General features: G+C 39.8%; 1 protein-coding gene across 1 annotated transcript in view; it reads left to right on the plus strand.

Annotated features, from left to right (window-relative positions):
• Positions 1-27,782, plus strand: part of LAPTM4B (lysosomal protein transmembrane 4 beta) — a 120,169-nt gene that overhangs the window by 65,398 nt on the left and 26,989 nt on the right. The window contains exons 2-5 of the mRNA XM_075213845.1: positions 7,970-8,081; positions 13,869-13,942; positions 15,378-15,500; positions 25,827-25,925. Of these exons, the coding sequence (XP_075069946.1) occupies positions 7,970-8,081; positions 13,869-13,942; positions 15,378-15,500; positions 25,827-25,925 (408 nt within the window). The remainder of the gene's footprint in view (positions 1-7,969; positions 8,082-13,868; positions 13,943-15,377; positions 15,501-25,826; positions 25,926-27,782) is intronic.

Here is a 27,782-nt window from a genome sequence, read left to right on the forward strand (position 1 = left end):
GGAGTTACCTTGGTCACTTACCAATGAATATACCTTTTCTGCTACCACAAAGGATTTACTATGAAGTCCTTACGTTCACCAAAACCATTTATTAATATTACACACTTAAATCACATACGCATGTAGCATGAGCCTCATTTGGCTTCGTAGGTTCATAAATAATCACAGAGAATATGCTAGATTAAATGTATTTAATCTGAAAATTGTTTCCAAGGTTCAAGTACGAAACAGATAATAACAAGACATACAAGATAAGTTGCACAAATAAGTTTCAGAAATAAAATAGGAAATAAAACCAGAGTCACTAACTTACTAGTTTAAGACTTGGCGTGAGAGAAGTACACTTTGGGAGCAATGGCACATTTCCACCTTGACAGGGCTCCCCATAGAAATGAACAATGTTACCGGGTCAGGCAACGGATTTTAACTTCTCCTAATGCTCCCACCCCCACCTTTGGAAATTAACTGTCTCAATATCAGGGCACATTAATTCCCAGAATGACACAGGGCTTTTGGAAATGAGTTATCGATGTCCTGAGATAGGTCTGGAATTTCAACAGTCATGATTTCTCACCTCTGATTGTTCAAATTGTTTACCCACAGTCTGTAAAGCTTCAGAGTTCTGTCTGGCCTGGTTACTTTCAAAAGAGCCTTGACACTTGGATAGTTCAAACTCATGAAATTTAGCAAAGCACACTGTGACATTATATTACAAGGTTACACACAACATACACATTGTCATACATGAATAACCAGGGGAAATTAATAATCAGTGATTAGGTGCAACACATAATCACCACACAATTCAAGTGGTGCAAATTATTTTATTGTTTTGCACATGAGTTAAACACTGTCTGTATTTCATGTAGCACACAAATACTTGATTGCTTTATTTTTACACTGAAATTTAAAGTTGATCTAGGACATGCCCTACCCCAACTATAAATCTGCCACCACATTTTAAACTTACACCCCCCTCCAATGCAGCATGGTTTTGCCAAGTTACTTATTTCTTTTGTTTAACTTTCCTTAATGAATCAGCCCAATATGTCTTTAGAATTTGGTAATAAAAGTAGACTTTGAAAAAAGGTGACATAAAACTACTATGCTTAACCCTTTTTAGGAGAACACAATATATGCTTGTATTGTGGGCCTACATATGTTTTGGATGTAAAATATGGTGTAATGACGAGTCTTGTTTGGGAATCAATGTAATAGAGTACATAACCCATATCTACCATTAGCTCATAGAATCTGGTTCCCTCTGTGCATTTACCTAGCTTTAGATCCCATTTAAATGATGTGAAGCATGTACAATTCAGCTGTCCAAATTCAGATTTTGGCTTAGTGAAAATGATCGTTGCAGTTGTGAGAATCTCTGTGCTGTATATAAAGTACATGTGTTTGGAAAGGAGTTCACTCTAATGTAAAAGTAGAAAAATATGGACATTGTCTTTCCTGTTTTATATCTGTAGGAGAGAAGTAGAACAACACATTTTGCGAAAAATAAATATAACACCTGACATGTCTCAGCCTTTCTTTCCCTATCTGAATTCCTTAATTTCACTTAATTAAATAATTTAAATGTGGTTCCATAGGCCTATGTCACATGTACTTTGAAAACAACTTACTTGAATACAACTCCTTTGATGCAGGGATCCACTGTCCGCGCCGCAAGATGGAGCCAATTTATATCATAACTGTTGTTTTTGTTGTCTATCCTAAACTTTGTATAGACATTTACAGTATTTGTTCAGGAGCCTCTCACATGGTGTTATGCACATTTTGTCGCTATCCAATAATGATTGTCGAATCTCGATTTGTGTTTCCAATGCACAAATATTTTTTCTCAAAAAGTAGCAGAATAATTCAAGCGAAATAATATTAAGTACAGCCGTTAATTATCGCAGGCGCTCTGGATCCAGTGAACAGTCATTCAGGTCTGAAGTCTGTGGACAAAATGTCTGACCACTAGATGAAAAGCTCCTGCTTATATGCAAACAGAAATACAGTAAAACAATGCAGATGGTGTGGCTTGCTTCTATTGGTCCAGGCTTCAGGAAGGTCCTGGGGGTTGCAGATCATAGGCTAGTTCAAACTAAAGAATCCAAAGGTGGGGGTCATCTCTCCAGGGGATGTACTCTGACTTTCCCTCCAAGAATCCAGTCTCAACTGGTCTATTAGCATTTTATAGTCAGCATCATATTAAAGGTTTATTCCCTAACATCAATAACTAGAGTATGCAATGTGCGATCTCTTCGCCGAATGTACCGGACAGCTGCTGATGTAAAGGGGATTAATATGATATCAGACATGACACATTTCCTTTAACCTGAACCATATGTATCACTAATATGCATATAGCTTATAATATTACACGTAAACACTACTATATTTCGACATAAATAACTACGTGTTGCGACTACCATTGATGTGTACTATTTTACAAATGTGCATGTTTGTGCGAATGTATGTAAAAGCGTAAATGCTGTTGTTGCCACGTGTTGCGGCTGGGCACGCCCTTCCACGCCGTAGCGTGCCATACGCATCTTTTCAGACAAAGACAACCAAGTTTGCTCGATTTTAATTGAAATTACTTTATCCAATTTGCTGACTTCGACAACGGTAATGGGCAATTTATTACTTATTCAACAAGTCAAAAAGGCGCAGTTTGGCATCCTGATGGACAGGGGCTGAGAATGAATGTTTTAGGAGAACTATCACTTCTCCTAAAAAACATTTACTACTCGTGCATACCGATGTTAGGGGTCGGTTTATTACATACTTGCCAACTCTCCCTGAATGTCAGGGAGACTCCCTGAAATAGGGGTGATCTCCCTCACTCCCTGAAGAGTCTGTCATTCTCCCTGAGGCTGAGCCAGTACAAGACGTGGTTGGCTTCGCCATCTGTGGCATGATGACACTGTTCAGAAATTGTGTCCTATGTCCATGTATTGATGCCTATGGAGGTGGCCATTTTCATGGAGACCAAGATTTAATCAAAGACTGACAGGTAAGACAACATGACTTCAGTAATGAAATTCATTAGCTGCTTTTCTTTAACGCATAGTTGCCTACTTTCCCGGAATGTCCGGGAGACTCCCGTATTTCTGGGAGACCTCCCGGGAGAGCAGGGTAACCTCCCAGTTCTCACCCCCGCAATAGATAAGGGGAGGGGGCTTAATGATGCAAATATTGCATCATCTTAGCCCTGCCCCCTGCTGTAATTGGCCAAAATTGTGACAATTGTTTAGGGGACGGGGTCAAAATGATGGGATCTCCCTGAAGCCAATGGGGAAAAGTTGGCAAGTATGGTTTATTAAAAAGTTTTGATAGGGCTGGTTTTATATCGCAGCTTATCACAGAGATAGAAAACCTCCTGTTCGTTATGATTTACTAAGAAAATATCACCATGGCAGCTGAGGGATACTCAGCTGGCTGCCGATACTGGCTGGCAAAACTAAGAGTAGTTTTACCGTGCTGCCAAGCCAGTCTTGGTGGATCTGCACATCTGGGACCTGGTTCATTCATGCACAGTAGAACTGGAAGCTCCACTTGTAAAATAAATAATTGAATAATTAAACATACATAAAAATAGGTGAAAAAAATATATATTTTGCATGTATTCAAATTTGACATAAATGCTATATTTAAATAAATAAAGCATTTTGACATTGACTATATTTTGTCATCGTCGTCCTGAGGTGGTAATAGCAGAAGGATTCCACAAGTACTTGCACATTCTCCATCTTTTTTAAATGGCTTTCCCATGCTTTGTAATAGATGTAGCATGGTGGTTGCTTTTGATACCCGATTTCACCAGAGATAGAGCTTTGTTCTGCTTAATACATAGAGCCCTAGGTGCCAAAAGTCAGCATCTGGGACATAACATCTATGGAAACTGGCATAAGATGTAATCTGTACAGTAGGATAAGGCTTGATGACCAGTAAAAGCTTGTGTCAGTTTTGTGGCAGCAGAGGAAACCCGTCCAGTCTTCATGAATTTTACCACACACTAAACCCTTCCATTGTTCTACAATTGGAAATAGCTGCAGATCCATCATTGCTGCCTCACAGCTCTGGGGCCATAGATTCACTTTCGACCAGGGCACTGTGTGGAGCTTGTATGTTCTCTCCGTGTTTGCTGGGTTTTCTCCAGTTTCCTCTTACACACGGCATTCTGGTAGGTTAATGGGCTTCTGACAAAAGTGTGTCCACATGGTAGAGAATATAGACTCAGCAGAGACTGGGACAGGAACTGATGTGAATGGGTAAATATTCTCTGCGTAATATAAATAAATGTATAATCTGGAAATGATTTCCTGCATTCCTTGAGTTCTATCAGTGGATAATCGCCTCTGTGATAACCCTTCCAATTCTCTTGTAGATCCCAGAAGAAATAGCTACAAAGGAGTCCAAATTATTCTTTCACATGCTCATAGGATCTTACCTTATTGTCCTCGTATACCTTCCCAAGTTCTGCACAGTATGTGTATTGTGAGACGACCCATTTTACACTTTTAATACAGTGTGCAGCACGGTGGCTTAGTGGTTTGCACTTCTGCCTCACATTACTGGGGTCATGAGTTCAATTCCCGAACATGATGGAGATTGAGCAACATTGCAAAGAAAATTGGTCACAGCCTCACAGTTGTAATTGCAGTTAAAGGTGCTTCTACTAAGTAGTAAAACAAAGGGTTTAAATACTTATGGGATTAATTATTGACTGATTTATATTTGTATTTCATTGAGATTTTTTTTTTTTATAGTTCTTTTTTTATTTGACATTAAAGAGTAGTTTGTGCTGGTCAGTAGTAAGAATTCACAAATAGATCCATTTTTATTCAATGATATAAAAAAACAAAATGTGAATAACGTCCTGTACATAGGTGGAAGTTAGTGTGCCGTGTACTGTGCTACACACCAGAAGAAGGGTTAAATTAGCAAAGAGAATAAATAGAATAAGAAAAAATAAATACAAAAATAGAATACTTGGTGCGCTGTACTTAATGTGATTAAACAAAATACTGTACAGATTGTCCAGCATATTACTTATCCGCATATCCAAAATATACAGCTCTATGCCGCATGTATACCCCATACCATCTTATACAGCCCCACGCCACCATTTACACACCAGTTACACCATTATTCCACAAATGTACAGCCCCAGTCCAGCACAGACCCATGCTACAGACAGCATCATGGTCACCATACAGTCCCATGATAGTACAGTTCTTGGTACTCAAACTCAGACTCACAACTATGTGCTTCTGAGCATTCTGCCAGCGAGTAAGCTGTCATTTTACAGTGCTAGGCAATATTGGTACTGGGTTATTAACAATGCAGAACCCACCTAACAGTCAACCTTGTGTGACAGAAGCACTGGCAAATGGCAGGTATATATGTCCCAGGCTGTCTGTCTGACCCCAGGGAGATTGCCGGTGTTTGAGAGAAAGGTTCCCAATGAGTATGTTCAGTTTTAGGAAAAACTGGTAAGGGTCCCTGGGATGTAAATGGAGAGAGAAGGATGGGCTCCATTTACAAGGCCCAGTCTGGGTCTTCTGATCTCCCAGTCTCACTACAGACTGATTAAGGTTTGTACCTGAAAAGTGCTGATAAAGAGCTGCTAGGCAGTTTCCTCTCTCTCTCAGACACTGCAAATGGTGACCAATTATCTCTATGTTTTGTATGTGTGTGGGTTTTATTTTATTTTCTGTTTAGTTAAACTGGCTGAGGTCAGTTGTACCTTAAAACCTTGGAGTTCTGTGACTTTGCTGCTGCTGTACACTACCATCTACTCCAGGAGATGGCACCTGTTCCCCTAACCCGGGTACACTTGCTAGTCACAGTTGGCTGCAGGACCCTCTATAAAGCGCAGTCAATACTGCGCAAATTGCTTCTTATTTTGACTGGTGAGGGTTCTACCATGTTATGGGCTCCATATCCATGTGACTATGGCACACAGTCCTAAACAGGTGTCACATGGTAGATCCATCTGTGTTATACCAACGGAATTCGTTTTTACCACAAGTGTTTTTCATTCTGTCATAGTCCTTCAATATACTTACTAAACTTTGAAAGCTACTAGTAACTCATTTATTTGTATAAAGCAACTTGTATAAGTCTATAAGGCATTGTTCCTCTACTCATGCAACAATAATTATAAATTCTAACCATTCTACCATCAAACAATGGACCAGGTTCACAATGGTTCTTATGAATTCATGCTATTATGCTTGTTAAATGGATTAACAGTTTATGTTAATTAATATTATTCTGAATACCTTAATCTAGACATATATGTATTTACGGTTGCTTTTTGCTTGTCACTTGTATTATTTAATTAGTTTATTACATTCTTTTTTATGGGTTCACCTGATAGAACACACAATTCTCAGAAACTCTCCATTGATACTAGCAGTAAATGATTCATTAAATTATTATAAACGCTAACATTCCATTTGCATTTTCTCTTCTTCAGATTATGTTGGTTATAAAAATAAAAACAACACTTACAATGTAATATTACATGCACACACGACTTTAAATACCTGCTGAGTACTCTCCCTGTGAAATATACAATGCGCTCTTTAAATTTCTAACCCTGAAATTATTTATAGGTTAATTCTCAGAAATGTCCAAACCAGGAAGATGTTGATCTTGTTTTATAATCTGACAGAGGATTAATAACCAGGATTGGAAAGGTGACCTTTCTGGAGATAGTTACATGTATTTTTCTGGATGTCTGCCTAAGCTTAGTGTTATACCATCATAATGAATCAGCAGAGAGCACATTCTGCTGTATCTTTGTATTATATTATACATACAATATGTTGGGTTTTATTTGGTAAAATAAAATGTTATGTCACTTAGGTTTTTTAAGAGCTGATTATGTAAAAATAAAAAAAAAGACTTTTTTTGACCAACAATAGAATTATGTTGTACATTTACTAGTATTTATATTGATAATTGTTTTGGCCTATTTTTGGACAGACAGAGAGGGTCTATGTGTACATATTCCATTGTTATAACTGTATTTGGCCACTCAAAACGTTAACTCCCAGCATATGGAGATATGCCCATTGTTCTTTAAAATAACAGTCCAGCCAGGGTGAAATTAGAAAAAGGGATGGTGTTTTAGGGAATATAAATGTTGGATTTGTATGATATACTGTATACAGTATGCCAGTGGCGGATCCAGGGGGGGGGGGGGGGGGGCGTCTGGGCAATTGCCCCCCCTTCCCCTAGCAGCATAAGTATACATTTTAAAGTGCCAGGATGCCGATCCAATGGTGCGGGGTCAATCGGGATCAGAGGGCAGGGCCAACCACGTCCAGCCAATCAAAATGAAGGGGGGCGTGACCATGTTAAATCGCTTCCCCCTAAAAAAAAATCTAGGTCCGCCCCTGCAGTATACACAAAAAAAGCATTATATATCTGGTAAAATTTCAAAGTGGAGCAGGTTGAAGAGGAAATAAAATAATGCACACACGTATGTATGAAAATCCAGTGTAAAGTATGTTGTATACTTTCAAGGTGCACTACCACCAGAGAAAGCTTTATAACTCCGCTCCCTTCTGGGAACCGGGAATCCGTGCAGCTGTTTACCCCTGGGCTCTGTGTGACCTCTTGAAAGTGACTGTGAGCAGAAGGACCAATGAGAAGCCGCAATGTCTGTAATTGCAGTTTCTTATTGGCCTTCCTGCTCATGCCTATTTCTGCAGCCTTTTTATGATCAAACTAAAAATTTGCACCACTTAAGGTAGCAGTGCAGCTTTAAAAGATTCATCATTGTTTTCTCTAACCAGAAACTGGGCGGCCATTCTAAAAGTATCAACTTTGGGGAACGAATGTGCTCATCGACACTTTCGCAGAAAACTTGACATTTTATAGCCGTTAAATACTTCAATTAATGTTTCAAACACCAATATAACCACAATTTTAAAATTCACTTCTCTCTTCACAGATCATAAATTCATTGGTCCTTCTTATCCTGCTGAGTGCCCTGGCTGACCCAGACCTGTACCACCTTCCGAGCAATAAGCTGACAAATGAATTTAACTTCATGGATGATGCCAGTAAGTATTTAACATGATCCATCACCTGCACACAGTGAAACAGCCATTAAGGTCACTTACAGAAGCACAGAAGTGATGATTCTGCAGTGCAGATTATCTTTGCATCTGTGTTTGCTTGATTATGAGCAACTCCGTGTTTGCGAAATATGAATATTGCGGCATGGGTACAACATGTAACATCATCTGAGGGAGGCGGTAGATGGAATGAGGCGTTCTGGCTTTGTTCAGATGAGGTGCATTAAAAACATGTATAGAAGAGCTATGTTGAGTGATGAGATTATTTATATGAGAGTAAAACTGCAGAGATGGCACATTTACGGGGGCATTTTCTGTATTTTTCTCCTAGCGTATTCTGTGGTGGGACCACAATTCCAACAAAATAGATACATTTCTGCAAGTAAAGATGCAATGTAGGCCACATTATTTTGCAGTTCATAAATTGCCTTTATTTTGTTATTTTTGTTTATGATGAGAGTACAAGCAATTCACTAGTAACTATTGGCATCAATGAGGCATGAGACAGAAAGCGATAGGACCACTTTAAGAAATGTAAGCACAGCTGTAAGCTGCACGGTGGCTCAGTGGTTAGCACTTCTGCCTCACAGCACTGGGGTCATGAGTTCGATTCCCAACTGTTGACTTATCTGTGTGGAGTTTGTATGTTCTCCCCGTGTTTTCGTGGGTTTCCTCCCACACTCCAAAACCATACTAGTAGGTTAATTGGCTGGTATTAAATTGACCTTAGTCTCTCTCAGTGTGTGTGTATGTTAGGGGATTTAGACTGTAAGCTCTAATGGGGCAGGGACTGATGTGAGTGAGTTCTCTGTACAGCGCTGCGGAATTAGTTGCGCTATATTAATAGATGATATATCTATTCAGAAATAATGAAGACATGTTTGGAATTGAGGTATAAACAAATCATCAAGAATTAAGACACAATGATTGATTACTGTTGATATCTCCTGGGATCTGCCTGAGATTTTCTTTTCACCTGGTTAATTCTTGATCAGAACTCATCTGGTGATATTGTGTCATGATCTTGCTCCATACATGAAGACATAAATAATTCTTATTGTTGCTTTTTTATATAGTGTCCACATAATTATGATGGCTGAAGCTATGTGATTTATTTTACCTTGTAGGACAGCTGTGAGGACATCAGTTGACTCAATTTATTCTCCTTCTAACATGGTAATGGGAAGAAAATCAGATTCACAATGATGCAGACAAATACTCTTCTGTATTTACATCTGTGATAACAAACCTCTAGGGGGACTAAAACAATTATAGACAATACTGCCAATCTGACTGTCCTCTCAGCGCACGTATATTCAGATCCGTTCCTTGTTGAATTCAGGAGCCGATTTACGTGCGTTTTTGAACAAACGCACACTGCGCTCAGAATGCCGGTCTTGATAAATCAGGCCCTACGTGTATATAATGGGTCTGAATACACAAGTGGTAACTCACAAGCCATCTTGAAAAAGAACATAATTTTGTTCCAGACTACAGTACCTGACAACCCTGGACATATTAGTATAGCAGACTGAGAGAACTGTACTCTGTGCGAACGCAGACTTGGCAATGACATATTGGGGTGAAGCAATTGTGGCATCCTGTTATCTACAAAATCACTTACTCCAGGGTTGTGATTGTTCTATGTCACTCAAACGTCACAAAATTTCACAAAAGCTCAATCATAAACATTAGGAAATTATCTATATGGTATTTAAATGTAATTAAGTAATCCAGCTATCAAACGGCAGAGAGTAGTACCGCCTCATTTAGAAGATTTACAAGATGGAACAAGAGCATTCCAGCCAATGTCTGACCTTCAAGGCTCAAACGGCACCACATCCTGAGAAAGAGTCCTGGATGGAGATGCAAAGACTGTGTATCCAGGAGAAGCAAAAGTGGATTAAAGATACTGATGAATAAATGACATCTCTCAACAAGATCCAGACCTGGGAACTCACCAAGTTACCACCAGGCCATCATGCAATTGGATGCTAATGGGTTTTTAAGAAGAAATATGATTCTGAAGACAACATTAGCAGATTCAAGGCATGATTAGTTGGAAAGGGAATGATTGCAAAAATATGGTGAAGATTATGATGAAACTTTTTCCAGGACACTGTAGCTGTGGCAGCGCTATGGAAGATGAAAGTCAGACATCATGACAACAAAAAAGCCTACCTCATTGGTGACTGCAAGGCAGTGAATACACAATGTCTACTCAACCACAGTGCTAAAATCAGAGCAAACCTCAACCAGTTTGTGACTACAGCCTACCTGGTTGGAGAAGATGATCTTCTACCTAACAATGTGAAGTGCAGATAAGCAGTGGAAGCCATTGTTGTAGGTAGAAACAGCTACATGTCCAGATATTACAGCTACTATGAACATGATGTGTAGATTGCAATGCAGTGAAGCAAAATATGCAATATTTTAAACAGTCTCAAGACATGAATATGAAGAGATCAGAGTTGGGAGATATTTTGATACAAGTGAGGAGATGTATGTTGATGCAGTTTTGTTGATGGCCTTGTATGTTAATAGAAGAATTTTTTGTTGGATTCTGTAAAAAACAGGCAACCAATGCAGAGACTGAAAGAGTGGCTCAGCAGAGGAAGAACAATATGCAACGAAAATCAGTCTGGCCGCTGCATGCAAAATAGATCGAGGGGTTTGAGTGTGTTTAGGGGAAGACCAGTAAAGATGGAATTTCAATAGTCAATGCGGGAGATGATAAGTGCATGAATTAAAGTTTTTGCAGAGTCTCTTGTAAGATATGTGCGGATTCTGGAAATGTTTTTTAGATGTATGTAACATAATTTAAACATAGAGTCGATGTGGGGGACAAAGGATAGGTGTGAGTCAAGGGTTACACCCAGGCAGCGAGCTTGTGGGGTGGGATTTATGGTCATGTTGTCAACAGAAATAGAAATGTCAGGTAGGTAACTTGTCTTGTTGGGTGGAAATATTATTAACTCTATTTTTGAAGGATTGAGTTTGAGTTGGCGAGAGGACATCCAAGATGAAATGGCAGAAAGACAGTCAGTAACGCGAGACAACACAGATGGCGAGAAATACATGTGCATTAGTTTGACATTAGATTACACTGCTAACATCTGATAGGCTATGGTTAGTGCATCATTACACTTTACAGCTTGGTATGTTAAATAACCCATGTGAATTCTCACTGTAGCCCAGTCCTGGTTTAAGGGAAAAGTCACAAATTGTTTAATATTAAACTCCCCCACAAATTTGTGCCTGTCTGTAGGAATAAATTGAATATGATAAACAGGTACTGATGGGGAGTGGTATCTTCTGAATGACACTCTCAACATAGGTCTTCTGCCATTGTTATTCCTGAAGGTTAGTTTAGTTTTAAAAATGTATTTGGATTGACCAGGTCTCTCTGCCTCCTGTCCTGACCTTCGCATCATCCATTCACTGTAGACGACAACCTACATCTCAATGCCATAGTCCCCACTTTAATGTCACATCTCCTCCTCCTCTTTAAAAACTGTATTTTTACATTTCTAGACATCTAGGTGATGACTACGGACCACCCTTCCTCCACAACCTCAGTTCAAGTCATTTTTGTCTCAAGTTTTCTTACGGTCATATATGCCTTTTATTTTTATTATTATTCATTTTTCTTTTCCTTCCTACCGGACTTCATAGAAATATATTGGACACTGTTTGTTGTCTCTGCATTCAATGTTTTTCAAAATAAAATTGAAGTTAAAACAAAAATGTGTTTGGGTTAACATTTCTTTTAATGCACTCTCCACGCTGTGCAGGTAGCTATTTTGTGAGCTCAGCCAGTAGTAATTAAGAGAATGGAGCCTGCCGTGTCTAATCACTTTGAACCTATAGTATCCATTCACTGGAAATAAGTACCATCACTAAAGCACCGAAGGGACAGTTTGGAATGGAAGAGGGGATTCAAAAGTAAAACTGTTGCTTCAATTTACAGACATTTGGTATATACGTGATATGCAGGTTCAACGTTGACATTATTGTGTTTTATAATCAATTGTTTATTGTTTATTATATTTAGGTGCTCATGCTGTGTTTTGTACTCATATGTATCCAAAAAGTACGTTCTAAAAAGCCGCACAGAAAAATAGCGTATTTATGCCCATATGCTGAATCCCAAGATGCATCCAGCTCTACACCAGTAGAATGTATGTCAGACATACTTACACACAGAGAGACTTGGGGAAAAAAAATAAAAATCCCTAATGCACTGTGACGTGTGCTGCATTTTATAAACAATGTGACCTCCCAAAACAACAGACTACAAAATGCGATGGCGCAAACACAATTTATAAATATAGAAATATATTAACTAATATAGGGGCGTATTCAATTGTCGGCGGAAACGCCGAAAATCCCGCGGTCTGCGCACTATTACCCTTATTAGGGTAATAATGCGCGGAAAAACCGATACTAGGGTAAGTTTCTCGCTGAATTTCAGCTCGCGGCTCCCTGAGATCCCGCCGCCGTAATAACGGCGGCGGGATCTCGGAACAATTGAATGCTCCCCATAGGGGCGTATTCAATTGTTAGTTGTCCGCGCCGCGGAAAAACTAGTACCGTATTAACTGTTTTTACGCGCACTATTACCATAGTAACGGTAATAGTGCGACGAGCGCAAGATTTTTGGCGTTTCCGCCGACAATTGAATATGCCCCATAGAGTTCTTTACTTATAAACAAATCAGTTCTAAATTAAATCACAAATCAACCTCAATTCCAAAGTTTTCCTTAATGTGAAGCTTTTAAATGTGCAGTATTCCAAAGGATCCATTTAATCTGAGTGTGCCAAAAACAGAAGAAAATATGAGCATAGTGTAGTAGGTTTTAAATATATATGAATACATATATGCGTGATGAAAAAATAGAAAAATGAAATTCCAGAATAGTGTACACCACCAATAAGAAACAACCAAGGGCCAGCGCCCTCTTGTGGTTGCACTTACTAGATTTCTATCTTTCACACTACTTTTCAATGAAATCTCAATAAATTTATATCATGGATTCTCCGATACCAGTTGTTGAATATTATCATGCAGTGGACCACCAAAGAGGGAAGACAGCTTCTAGTGCATTACCTTTTGTAACATTCAATATTTAATATACAATGTACTTACATAAAAACATAAACCACAAGCATAGATGCAAAAACATATGATCATCATTTATTTATATAGCGCCACTGATTCTGCAGCGCTGTACAGAGAACTCATTCACCTGCCCCATTGTAGCTTACAGTCTAAATACCCTAACATGCACACACAGACAGATAGACAGACAGAGACTAGGGTCAATTTTGATAACAGCCAATTAACCTACCAGTATGTTTTTGGAGTGTGGGAGGAAACCGGAGGAAACCCACGCAAACACAGGAAGAACATACAAACTCCACACAGTCTGGTCGGGAATTGAACTCATGACCCCAGCGCTGTGAGGCAGAAGTGCTAACCACTTAGCTACCGTACTGCCCATATCTCAGGGTTAGGCAATTATTCCTACCCGACTGGGGCTGGCTGGTCTGGGGGTGGCAGACCCCCCATATTAAGTTTGATTTAAATAATAAAAACAAACAAACACTTTATAATACAGCAAGTTTAATTTTCCTTCTCATGTACGAAAGTAACAAAAAATAAATGAAACAGGCATAGACCCAACGCAGCATGAGACCCTTTATTTTCAATTGAATTATGTACATGTTGTTGTTTACTTCACCATCTGTTTATCTCATTTTTATATCTAGATATGTGCATCGCTACTTCAATCTCTCTCCTAATGATTCTAATCTGTGCAATGGCTACATATGGAGCCTACAAGGTAAGTACCAATGATCTGTTTATACAAGTGCTAGCACAGCTCAGACAGAGGAGCCATCCGCCTTGGGCCTCAAAGTTTAGAGAGGCTCAGACCACAATATACAGTTGTGTCATTGTTGTATACTTGGATCTGGGTTTGATCACTGGATATAGTTCTGTGACTTTATTTGGCATAGGCTTTGCATTGGAGGTTGTAGCTTGGTGTCTGTCATGGACCACAGCTCTGACCCTTTCTATCTGCTGGGATCTATTGCATGACACAAATGTAGCTTCTAATAAATGTTGTGTTATCTATAGAGAAAAATTGGCATAACTGCATCTCAAGTTATGGAATCAATACCTATGTAGGAAACGTAATAATTACTTGTGATTGTTGGTGTATTTATTTCATTCTTGGTAACCTTAGAGCACTCCCCTCTGGGGTATCCAGGAAATTAGCACATTAGTCATGTGCAGATGGGGGTGTAGGATGGTACAGAGTCCTGAAGAACAAGTATGATTTATCTAACTGTTAACAAAATATATCTCATACTTACCTACTCTCCCGGAATGTCCAAGAGTCTCCCGCATTTCTGGTAGTTCTCCCGGAACCCTTGGGGGAGCAGGGGATAAATTTACTAAACTGCGGGTTTGAAAAAGTGGAGATGTTGCCTATAGCAACCAATCAGATTCTAGTTATCATTTATTTAGTACATTCTACAAAATGACAGCTGGAATCTGATTGGCTGCTATAGGCAGCATCTATACTTTTTCAAACCCGCAGTTTAGTAAATATACCCCAAGGCCTTTATCCAGGATCACGCCCACTTCCCACAGGGATGGGGCAATGACAAGCAGTGTGGCGCCACACCCCCATGCACTTGCAACTTGACCTCCCCTTTGGGAGTGAAGATTTTTGGCATCTCCCATGATACTCAGCCAGCCAGTGTTTTTTGTTCCTTTATAGACACCTGGGGGTAAATGTATGAACATGCGGGTTCTTCAACACCCGCGTGTTCAGCGTGTTCGGCGATTAAATTTCAAGCGGCGCTGCATTGTAAAGGGAGGTTTCCCTTTACAATGCAGCGCCGCTTGAAATTTAATCGCCGAACACGCTGAACACGCGGGTGTTGAAGAACCCGCATGTTCATACATTTACCCCCTGCTGTCTATTTTAAGATCCATGAAACTTCCTGAACAGCAAATGTGATTAACTTTAGCTCTGTATGTTGTCTGTTCCTACCTTACAATCTGCTATTGACATGAATTAACTTTATATTTTATATATTATTAAATGTGCTCATTGGGTAATTATTCTTGTGAAAAGTATGTATTAAGAAGAACAAATCTTTGTTGACTGCAAAATGAATACTCAGTGTTTTAAACAGTAATAATACCTACAGTATATCGGCTCTTTATGTAATACATCTAACTGCTTTTTCTTTTTTATCTTATAGCAACATGCAGCTTGGATTATCCCATTTTTTTGCTACCAAATATTTGACTTTGCTCTCAACTCCCTGGTTGCTGTCAGCGTACTTGCCTACCCTAACATAATTCAGGAAAATGTGCGACAACTGGTAAATGTATATCTTACTACTTTATTTATTTATATTAGTTGCACCACTGTAGGGCACATTGTCTCTAAATGGTTCAATCTGGAAATTAAATAATTGCTTACTTAATCTGAAACTCACCAGGAACGGCTATGTTTAGAATCTGCTAATTACTGCAAACTACGTTATTGTTTTTCCCTATTTACAGCTTATATTAAACAGTGATAGTGCATCAAGTAGACTTTAGTGATAATTTTTAAGCATTAAATATTAGTATGTTAGTGATTCTTTCAGGCCAGTAGTCAGAATCATTATGGGAAGATTATATGGACACCAAAATACATTGAGCATAAGAAAATGTTCCAATGTCGTTCTGGTCAGTATAAGAAATGATGCTTTAAGTGGTATTTTTGTGAAGCCATAAATCAAAATTACTGCAGTTCTGGTGACCTCTGTGACCTGGGATTATGTGGTCAGACGTACAGATGTTTAGACAGTTACTTACCCTTGAAGCATGTCTCCGTGACATGACAAACACAGCACTCTGTCTCAGTGACCGTGACAAATGTGAAAGTTTTGCAGTGTTACAGAAATACAAGGATCTGATTTTATTGCTATTTATGTAATGAGTTTTTGTTTAATTCATTAATGCGTGGGTCTCTGCCAAGATACTCTTTCTTTTCTGCAATGTTGGGTTGTCATAAATTGTGTTGGATCGGGTTTGGGTATGTTGCCAAACAGAGCATTTAAAGTCTCAGTTGCTCGGTTCCCTTGCCTGGAAATGACAACACACACACAAATTATCAATGGGTAACTGGACTAGTGATATGTGTTGCCAGGTGTTGTAACATACAGAGCTTTCACAGATATCATTAATAATAAAATAGGTGTAATGTGTTTTGTTTTATTAAATTAGAAACATTTTTTTAAAGGGAAGGTAAAGCCATTATTTGACATATTATTCGCCGATCGCCTTCAACATTAAAACCACCTGCCTTTTAAATAAAAGTTAAATAAACTCAAAAACTTGGGATTGGATTCTAAGATGGTTGAATGGATAAAATTTGAGTTGCAGGATAGAAAACAGAGAGTTATAGTAAATGGAGTTATTCACAGGAGGGAAACCAGTGGAATACCCCAGGGATCTGTACTTGTTTTTAATATCTTTATTGGTGAAATTGCAAATGGTATTGAAGGGAAAGTATGTCTTTTTGCAAATGACACAAGGATATGCAACAGGGTAGACACATCGGGAGGGGTTAAACAAATGATTGATCATATAGGTAGACTACAGAAATGGTCAAGATTGTGGCAACAACAGTTAAATTCCAAAAAATGCAAAATCATAAACTTTGGTTTCAAAAAACCACAGGCTAAATATAGTATTAACAGCTCTATAATGAAAACTACTGAGGAGGAAAGAGATCTAGAAGTCAGTATTTCAGGTACTTATAGACAGGAAAGCAATGTAGCAAAGCAATGAGGAAGACAAGTCAGATGCTTGGTTGCATAGGGAGAGGAATCAGTAGCAGAAAGAAAGAAATAATAATGCCACTGTACAAGTCATTGGTACGGCCTCATCTAGAATACGGTGTCCAGTTCTGGAGGCCATATCTCCAGATTGATATAAATACATTAGAGACTGTAAAAAGAAGGGCAACTATAATGGTGCATGGCCTACAGCACAAAACTTACCCTGGAAACTAAAAGATATTAATATGTATAGTTTGGAGCAAAGAAGGGAGAAGGGGGACATGATAAAAACTTTCAAATTTATCAAGGATTTTAACAAGGTACAAGAGGGAAACATTCTACAAAGGAAGAGAAGTATTAGTATACTAGAATGTGCACTGACACTGGAGGGAAGAAGGTTCAGAGGAAATTTGAGGAAAAATGACTTCACAGAAAGGTTAGTGGATAAGTGGAATAGCCTCCCAGCAGAGGTGGTAGAGGCTAATACAGTAGAGCAATTTAAACATGCTTGGGATAGACATAAGGATATCCTTATAACAAACTAAGGATCAAATAGGGTTTGAGGTTACCATAGGTTAAAAATGAGAAGACTAGATGAGACAAGTGGTTCTTATCTGCCTTCAAATTCTATGTTTCTGTGTTATATTGTGTAGGTACCCTCATGCCGCCAAAATTGCCCTCACCTGTTAAGGCATGCCTTGTGGTATCTGGCACCAAGACATGACCAGTAGATGCTTTAAGTCCTGTAAGTTGTGAGGTTGGGCCTTCATAGCTCGGTTTAGCTTTTCCAGCACATCCCAGAGATGCTTGATTGGATTGAAGTTTGAGAATTTGGAGGCCAAGTGAACACCTTAACTCTTTGTCATGTTCCTCAAAGCATTCCTCAACAATTTTTGCAGTGTGGCAGGGAGCATTATCCTGCAGAAAGAGGCCACTGTTATCAGGGAATACCATCTCCATTAAAGGGTATAGTTGCTCTGCAATGTAGAAGGTACGTGTCCAGGTAACATCCACATGAATGTCAGGACCAAAGGTTTCTCAAACAGAGAAACAGGCAACCAATGTAGAGACTGACAGAGTGACTCAGCAGACGAATAACGATTTGCAAGGAAAATCAATCCAGCCGCTGCGTGCAAAATAGATTGTAGGGGCTCAAGTCTGATTTTGGGAAGACCAGTAAGGAGGGAATTACAATAGTCGATGCAGGAGACGATAAGTGCATGAATTAAAGTTTTTGTAGGGTCTTGTGTGAGATATGTACGTATTCTGGAAATGTATTTTAGATGTATGCAGCATGATGTAAATATAGAGTTGATGTGGGGAACAAAGGAGAGTTGCGAGTCAAGGATTACTCCTAGGCAGTGAGCTTGCGGGGTGGATTTATGGTCATGTTGCCAGCATGAATAGAAATGTCAGGCAGGAAGCTTCTATTGTTGTGGGGAATATTAGTTATTTTGTTTTTGAAAGATTGAGTTTGAGTTGGCAAGAGGACATCCAAGATGAAATGGCAGAAAGACAGTCAGTAACGCGAGACAACACAGATGGTGAGAGATCAGAAGAGGATAAATAAATTTGTGTGTCATCCGCATAGAGATGATACTGAAATCCAAAGGAGCTTATTAGTTTTCCAAAAAAAAGTGGTGTAGATAGAGAATAGTAGAGGACCTAGGACTGAGCCCTGTGGTACTCCAACTGATAAAGGAAGCGGAGTGGAGGTTGTTCCAGAGAAATAAACACTGAAAGAGCGATTAGATAGTGAGGATGGGAACCAGGATAGGACAGTGTCTTGAAGACCTAGGGATCCAAAAGCATTTCAAGATACGTTTTAATTTGAATCTGGGTATACGTTTGCTCTCCCTAAATGTTATTTGCTGCATGTAGACAGACAGAACAGCATATGTGCAATATAGATATATATTAAATCAGAATGCATACAAAAACATTCTATTATAAAATAAATGAACAACTCTAAAAGAGTATAACCATTAAAAAAATTATGGATTGTTAAAATGAATTACATTTATTTATTTTTTCCCATTAACTACATATGTCAAGATGTTTGTAATGTGTACTGTATATACAATAGGTTTTTATGGTCTAACTTGCTTGCATACAGTTGTTATGTGCTTGCTAGTGGCATGCATACATGTAATGTGTAATACAAAGACTATGTCGTCTCGGTTGAAAGCAAGCGTACTTATGAGAAACCCAGTACTTGAATCTGCCGCATCTGTGTCGGAATGCCCTCGGCTCGCCTACTGTAGATTGCTCACATTCATATCCCCTTCACTCCCGCCTTTCAAGTGGTAGGCATTTGTAAGTGTCATTTGCATCCAGACATGAATTGCGTGCAATTGTGTTCATTGAATAAGGTCCGTTTGTGAGTATGCACAGAACTACTTCACCAAAATACAGCACACAAACGAACGGACTTAGGTCTGAACATGAATCAGGCCCTTTCCGTCTATAGGAATGTGGTTTACAGTCCTTAAACAGCAAGGATTAGGAGCTAAGCAGCATTGTTGAGAGTTTCACAGAGATAGAGGTTTGTGGTTGTAGTTGTAAAAGATAGAGGAGGAAGTTGTGAGAATATTTAATGCATATATTCCTGGAAGTCAGATGGAGAGGACAGCATTGTTCTAAAACTTTAATTGTTTTTATTATAAGAGTATCTGGGCTGGAGGTGGAGAAACGTGGGAGGGTGAGATAGCGGGTAAGTAAGGTGTATGAGGCAGGGAATATCTGGCGGGAGATTGTAATGGATTTTTCTTTGATACAATGCCTGAGTGTAACATCAAACTAGCATCTGTAATGGATCATGATAACAGAGGAATGATTGCAACGCCTCTGGCAAAACACTGTTTTCCATGGTAATCATATTAAACCCGTGTATCCTTTCTTTCTTCCTTCAGAATACTACAGTATTAAGCAAGTTTTAGATTCATAAGCATCTTGTGGAGAGCTTCCATATCTGGTGGTTTTAAAGGGTTATGGCCCGAGGAGCATTCTGGGATTAATTATTCAGATGTCCATGTTCCTCGTCTGGTAGGAGGCACCCAGTGGTTGATTATAAGAGGGGGTAAGGTTTCTTTGCTGGGGTTTGAAGCACAGATTCTCAGCTCGTTGGCAGTAGATGCTCAGCTCACCCATTGAGTCTGTTGATTACCTTCTGTTCTATTGTAGTTCATTGTTCACAGAACCTTAAAGCTGAAGCTCTTGTCTGACAAATCAAGGGCATGTTAATCATATAAAAAAAACTTAGTTTCTCTCATGTCTTGGCTGTGTAACAGGTTTACTTTCTGTGCAATCAATCTTTAATCATTTTGTGACCTGTCTTTATGGATATCGACTTCAACCAGTTTTGACTTTGCTTCTGTCCTGCTTGATGACCTTCAGCTTTTTCTTGGATTGACGATCACCTCTTGAACCCTGAAAAGGTACCATGTTGGGTTGATGTTAACAATCTCCTGCTGAGAATCATTTGGGGGCTGCAATTTATAGTCTCTTGGCTGCGGACTCTGGTGAATTTTAAGGAGGCCATTCGACCCTGTGCCTCAAAGGATTGAGTGCAAATCATTAGAGACACAAAGATTCCATATCCTAACCTTATCCATATAAACTGTAGGCAGTTCTTTCAGCTGATGAATTTACTTCATAAGGTGGTTTATAGGTAATTATATGAGAAATTAGTATTATTTGTATAGATTATACAGTTGGGTTTCATTGGATATCCTCTGTCCTCCTTAAAACTGAAACTCTCTCTTCTCCAGGTAGTTAAATACAGTTTGTATTCAGATGACATCATCAAATCACATGACCACACCCATCACAGTTTGTCAATGAGACAAATTTTGGCAGATTAAAATAGTGCTTTTGGCCCACTTACACTTTAATTGAAGGAAGCACCTCCAGGGTGATTCCGCAGACTCCCATAGGAGTGCATATTATTTGTTGACTAGAAGTAGTAACAATAGATAACAGTGAATCTGTTTTTCTCACCAGATGTTTCTGTTTGGTCATTTGTCTTCTCAAATCCTAGAGCATCTGCCGCTTTGGCCAGCCAGTCCATCTTTTGTAAATTTCAATAGATGGTTTATGCTGTTGAAGTTATGTGATACTCTTGGCTGTTCTTCTAATGCGTCTCATGAGTGCTGGCATGGTTTTATATATTAAGAATATAATTGTAGCATGAATATTACTGCTTAGCTTGCAAAGCTCCAAAGGAAACACTATAGACTGAAATTAAAAACTGATTCATAGATTGTGGTTTCTTCGTTCTTGTAGTCTGACACATAGAATTCCAAGGCTATCTAAATATTTTCAGGCTGGAGTGTTTTCTTAATGTCAGCAGCGGATTTCCTGCTGACTGTACGTTGCTTATATTTTGCATTCACTGGTTATTATGTATTTCATTGTTGTGCACCTAAAGGGTCTGGACACACAAGGAGAAGTAACTATGCTGTGCTACACATGGTTTTTATTTTTATTTTTGCTTTTTTCTTTTATTTTGTCAGTAGAATAGGTGGAAACTTCTGCTGCAGAGATATCTGTGTTGCATTACCAACAGAGGCAGGGATTATTGTGACTAGCACTGGAAACTTTACGTGTACTTTGATGTTAATCCCTTCCTCCACTCGGCAACTGTAAACAAACTGGAAAAATCACGGGATCAGATGTTTTCACCTATGATCAGTACATGTATGTAATGTTTTTCAAACATGCTCCTTATAATTTGAATATGAGTATATTGCAGAAAAACTGCAAAAATGTGGGACTATATATAACAAAGCAAGACAACAGGGGGAAAAGAAGCAGAAAAAGCAGTAAAGAAAGGTACACTTGGGTGCCAGTCAATCGAAAATGGCCATGTGCAAAAGATAGATGGGACCTGACAGGGATCGTGTTTTATTTAGAAATGTCCTGATTGACCTTTATTTAAATTAATTTATAATATTTCTGCTGGGATGGCAAACAGTATATCTGTGCAGTGTGTACTGAGTCACAATCTTTTGAGCCGATTGTTATGAAAGGTGAAAATCAGAGATTGGATGGTAAATCATGTCAAACATCTATAGTGTGTATGCATGAATCGGCATGTTGATCAGAAAGTTCAGTTGTTGGTAAAATCTTTAACAATATTGCATCGGGAGAAATTTTCTGTAGTGTGTACCTAGTTTTAGTTATACATTTCTAAGACAACCTCCAATTTGCCTTTATGTATAGTCTACTTTGGCAAGCAAATTGTGAAAGTGTTAAGGGCAGTGTGTATGCAATCCTTAACTACTAGAACCACTTCTCAAGATGTTCAGCTATAGCAGGCCTTTTTCCAAAGAACTTTATTTGTTCCACAGTACTCAGTTGCCCCAGGACTTAGGCTTTGGTAGTAGTAGTTGTTGATTAATAATTGCTTGATGAAGTGGACAGAACACAGTAGGAGGTAATGAGCCACCAAATGGTGTAGTGTTGCAGTGGCGCACGCAGGGGGGGTTTCTGAGTCTCTAGAAACCCCCCCTGCGCTAACTAAGTGGCCACTGTCCTATACAGCAGCCGCGGCGCTGTCAAAGAAGCGTCCGCGGCGGTGCTGTATTGTATACAGCACCGCTGCAGACGCTTCTTAGACAGCGCCGCGGCTGCTGTATAGGACAGCGCTGGAAAAACGGAGCTGCTGCGCATGCGCAGCGGCTCTCTCTCGGGTTTTTTTTGTTTTTTGTTTTTATGGGTCGGCGGGGAGAAACCCCCCCCCGACTATCCTCCGTGCGCCCCTGTGTTGCAAACTGAGAATCAAACAGACTCTGTGGTCTTTGCGCTGGTGGTGATGATGACTGGGGGGGCAGTGGCCTCTCTATATGAAGGACCAGGGTCACCACACAGAGAATTCCTTCTCACAGCAGCAGTTAGTGTAACAGAACCTGTTATAGTGTTTTTTGCAATATTTCATTACATGGAATAAAACCAATAGGAAGATGTTTGAGTGGAACAAAAAAAAAGCCAAATTCTTCTAGAGAAACTAATTGCTAGCAAACGTATAGGCTGCATTTTCATGAATATGGTCTGAGATCACCATGTGGAGGTAATACACTTTAAATTGTTGCTGTGCATCAAAAGTCACATTGATGGATATTATGAAAACTGTCCCACAAGTCACTTGGTAGAAAGGTCATCTTGCTCAAAGCAACCAATCTGATCTTGCTTTCCTACTCTAAACTATTCTAAAACAGAATCTGAATGATTTTAATGTGACCTGTTAAATAGTTTTATAAATAAATTTCAATGGGTGTTTGTGATATGTAACATTAAAAAGTAAACATAACATTCAACACTAGATTAATAATAACATATAGATTCATAATAATAATAATAGTAATAATAATAAATAATAAGTAGTTTTGTGGTTTTTTTCTTTAGTCCGTTGCTTTTGAATAATACAGTTTCTCATTATTCTATATGCTGTTTTAATGGTTTCACGGATCAGTTACATGCCATATGATATCATACAGCACGCCTGTAAGTTTTAATACTGAGCTAATAAAGAACTGTGTTTTATAAGATGCTTCATTCATTGTCTGTAGGGCTCAGTCTCTGAGTAAAAGCCAAAAAAGTGACATCATTCCTTGTGGGTGCAAAATGTAATCGCTTGTTTCAGACAAGCTTTAGAATGAAAACAACAGTATAACTACATGGCGGACGCAGAGCCGGATTAACAATAGGGCTAAAGGGGCTACAGCCCAGGGGCCTCGGGCAGCTGAGGGGCCCGCTGGGATTCATCGGGTCGGGTGCGTCCCCGCCCCCGACTGTCACCTGTTCAAGGGAAATGGCAGGCAGCTAACAGCAACTGTTATGCTGTTAGCTGCCTGCTGTCGCTGTAGGACTTACGCGGCGCACAGTAATCTCCTTATAGAGGAGATCTCATGAGAGTGAGACTATGACTCATAGTCTCACTCTCACAAGATCTCCTCAGTAAAGACATTACTGCGTGAAGTGTAATTGTTACAGGGATTGGAACAACGGAAGGAGGTAAGTTCACAGGGGGGGGGGGGGGTTCATGGCTGGGGGGGCCTCATGGGGGGGGGGGGCGGCCCTCACAGTACTCTTAGCCCGGGGGCCTCCCTTCCCTTAATCCGGCCCTGGGCGGACGTCATAGAATCGATGACTAACTATATTTCTAAAGTAGGTGGTAGGCAACCCATGTGCTACATCTTCCACTTACTATATCTACAGAAGACTTACTGCAATTGCTGGTGAGATGTACAGTACAGTAGTTTATATCACTTGTATTATTGTACTATGTAGGTGTACTTGTACACAGACCATTATAATTAAAGATTTAATAGTCTACATTTTTTATGGTCATTGGCACCGTATGTTACAAGAAACATATTTACAAAATAGCCAGTGATCTATAACACAGGAGAGTTACAAATGCATTGGAAATTAAGTTAGGCTGATGGACACTTTGGGTGTTATCAGTCACTGCATATGTTAGACTCATTTATTTAACAATCCTATAGAGAGAACTTAACCCACATCTTTTTCATTCATAGCTGCCATTTGATGATAAGCATTACAATGTAGATAGGAGGATACAGTAGTGAGATCTAGAATAATGTTATACTGATTAGATTATACTACTTATTTTTTAAAAATGCAAACAGCACGCACAAATCACAGCAAAGATTTTAGAAGCATTCTTTGATGGTTGTTGCTGGCTAATGGTAAAACAAAAATCATTGCAGATTTTATTTTGTGGCACAAAATAATTTTTTTAGCCCATTTTGTAACATAATTAACATTTTATTATGGCACAAAATATATTTTGACCACAAATGTTTGTGATACATACTCGGTTTTGTCATCCTGCAAATAATTTTAAAGTAGTGTGAATCTAATATGACACTAAACAGATATTTTTTACTGTTGCAACGTGTATTTTGTGGTACAACATTGCGTTTTGTGAGCAAAATGTCATGTTGACATAAAAACGCCCAATAGAGGGCAACTATCTCACAGCACTGGCTGAAAGAATGTTCGGGTTTTCCCACAATCGATACAAAAGTGAAGAAAGAATTAAGTGTGCCCATTCATTTATACACAGTGTAAGAAGCCATGTTGTGGGCTTAAGCAGCAATCATGGCATTGCAGAATTTCTGTTCACAGGAATTACTGATGTTTTTAAGGCATGACCAGGGCCAATGCTACCACTAGGCACACCCAGGCGATTGCCTAACATGCCATAATGTCACTCATTCAGTATATTTATTGTCACTGTTAGGCCCCCACACTGAGAGCATTCGCTAGTGGCAACAGCCAGCAGTGTCTAACCTGTGATGCTGACGGCTACTGGCTCTCAATGTTTGTAATGGGCTTGGGATATGGCACTAGGCTATGATGTCATAGCCAAGCTCCACACTTCCAAGAAGATGCTGCCCGCTCCACACTAGGTAAGAAGAGGGGGGCTGGGCTGTGCCATGGGGGTGGTCAGGGTGTTGCATGTGGTTAGAAATTTAGAGCACCCAGAATAACACATATTATGCTTCATGTCTGAGTGATGAATTGATTGGCTAACATTTCACCTCCTTTGTGGTGTGGCAACACGTGCACTTTGAGACATACAGTGTAATGTATCTCTACAATACAGAACATGATGAGGCCTGAAAGCTTTTATTTCAGATAAGTGAAATAAAATAGAACATGTCCCATAATCCTGTGTTACCTAAAGTTATTCTGGCCACTAATAGACTTTTACAACATTACATGCCATACATTGTGCGATATCACAGCTGGAAACACTCTTCTCGGAGAGCACGCTTGACACATGCAATTTATTACAGTCTATTTTCTGACAGAACCCATTTTAACAGCAATATATTTGTCTTACAGCCATCCAATTTCCCATACAAGGAAGAGATCCTTTCAGTGAATCCCACTTGTCTTGTTGTAATCATTCTCTTCTTCATCAGTGTCATCCTGGCTTTTAAGGTAAGTGTTTTGATAGCAGTATTGTGTCTTTGACATTAGGACCGTGTGCTGTAATTTCACTGCTGGAATTTATTTGGATTCTATGGAGCCAAGAGCATTTATCGCTCTAATTGCACATATTAAATATAAACTAACATTCTTTAATTGCGGTTAAGCTTTAAAACCCCTACAAAAGCTACAGAAATCAATGTTTATGTTTCAGGAACATTTTTATTTTCCATATAACATATGCCATATTATAAATTCTAAGACTATCTGACGTCAGTGAGGAACTATGTAACAATAATAAACATGTAGTACATGTCTGAGATGACTTCCAACATCCACAACAATTTACAATAGAGATGCGTAATTAATTATAGCTAAGGATTTCAGTTTTAATTAAAAGAGCCTGAAAAACCCAACCGAGGGCTTTCCTGGCATTTTCGGTTAAAATTGAAAAAAGTCTGAAATGTTATTCCTCAGTGCAGCCTGATAGAGCCGGTGTGAGCGGCCGATCAGAACAGGAACTTCACCACGCTGGGAGCAACATAGTGACGTAACTGAGCTGCTCTGCCACTGGCACAGGGTGGGTGAGAAGAAGAAGACAAGGAGTAGGGGAGACAGGAAGAGAGACTGAGAATGAGAGCCTGAGGAGAAAATAAAGGCACAACATTATACACAAGGTGGAAAATGACAGTGGTAGACAGACATTCATTGGTACTACATTTATTTTACCTTCTCCCCTGGGACCCTTTCCTTCTTCCTGGCACACTTTCCTCTGATACCCAGTTCCCGGGCACATTCTGCTTACCTGGCTACCCCTCCCGTGAGACCTTTTCCTTCTCTGTGGCACTCTTTCCTCTGATACTGTGTCCCTGGACTCTTTCTACTTACCTGACTACCCCTCCCCAAGACTCTTTCCTTCTCCCCTGACACTCTATCCTCTGACACCATGTACACAGACACCTTCTACTTACCTGGCTTCCTTTCCCCTGGGATCCTTTCCTTCTCCCCTGGCACTCTGTTCTCTGATGCCGTGTCCCTGGACACCTTCTTCTTCCATAACTTCCTCTCCCCTGGCACTCTGTGACACCTTCTGCTTACCTGACTGCCCCTCCCCGGGACCCTTTCCTTCTCTTCTGGCACTCTATCTTCTGAAACCATGTACACAGATACCTTCTTCTTCTTCCCTGGCCTCCTCTTCCCTGGAAGCTTTTCCTTCTCCCAGGCACTCAATCCTCTGACACCGTGTCCCAGGACACCTTCTTCTTCTTCACTGACTTACTCTCCCCTGGCACTCTATCCTCTGACACTCTGTCCCCGGACGCCTTCTACTTTCCTGACTTCCTCTCCTCTGGGACCCTTTCCTTCTGCCTTGGTACTCTATCTATCCTCGGACACTCTGTCCCAGGACACCTTCTTCTTCTTCACTGACTCCCTCTCCCCTGGCACTCTATCCTCTGACACCCTGTCCCCAGGCACCTTCTATTTTCCTGACTTCCTCTCCCCTGGGACCCTTTCCTTCTGCCTTGGTACTCTATCTATCCTCGGACACTCTGCCCCAGCGCACCTTCTACTTTCCTGACTTCCTCCCCCCTGAGACTCCTTCCTTCTGCCTTGGTACGCTATCTATTCTCGGACACTCTGTCCCCGCGCGCCTTCTACTTTCCTGACTTCCTCTTCCCTGGGACCTTTCCTTCTGCCTTGGTACGCTATCTATTCTCGGACACCCTGTCCCCAGACACTTCTACTTTCTTGACTTCCTCTCCCCTGGGACCCTTTCCTTCCACCTCGCACTCTTTTCTCTGACACCCATGTTCCCGGAAACCATCTTCTTCTTTCCTGACTTCTTCTCCCCTGTCACCCTTTCCTATG

Source organism: Mixophyes fleayi, chromosome 5, assembly GCF_038048845.1.
Source record: "Mixophyes fleayi isolate aMixFle1 chromosome 5, aMixFle1.hap1, whole genome shotgun sequence".
In the NCBI taxonomy this organism is placed as follows: Eukaryota; Metazoa; Chordata; class Amphibia; order Anura; family Limnodynastidae; genus Mixophyes; species Mixophyes fleayi.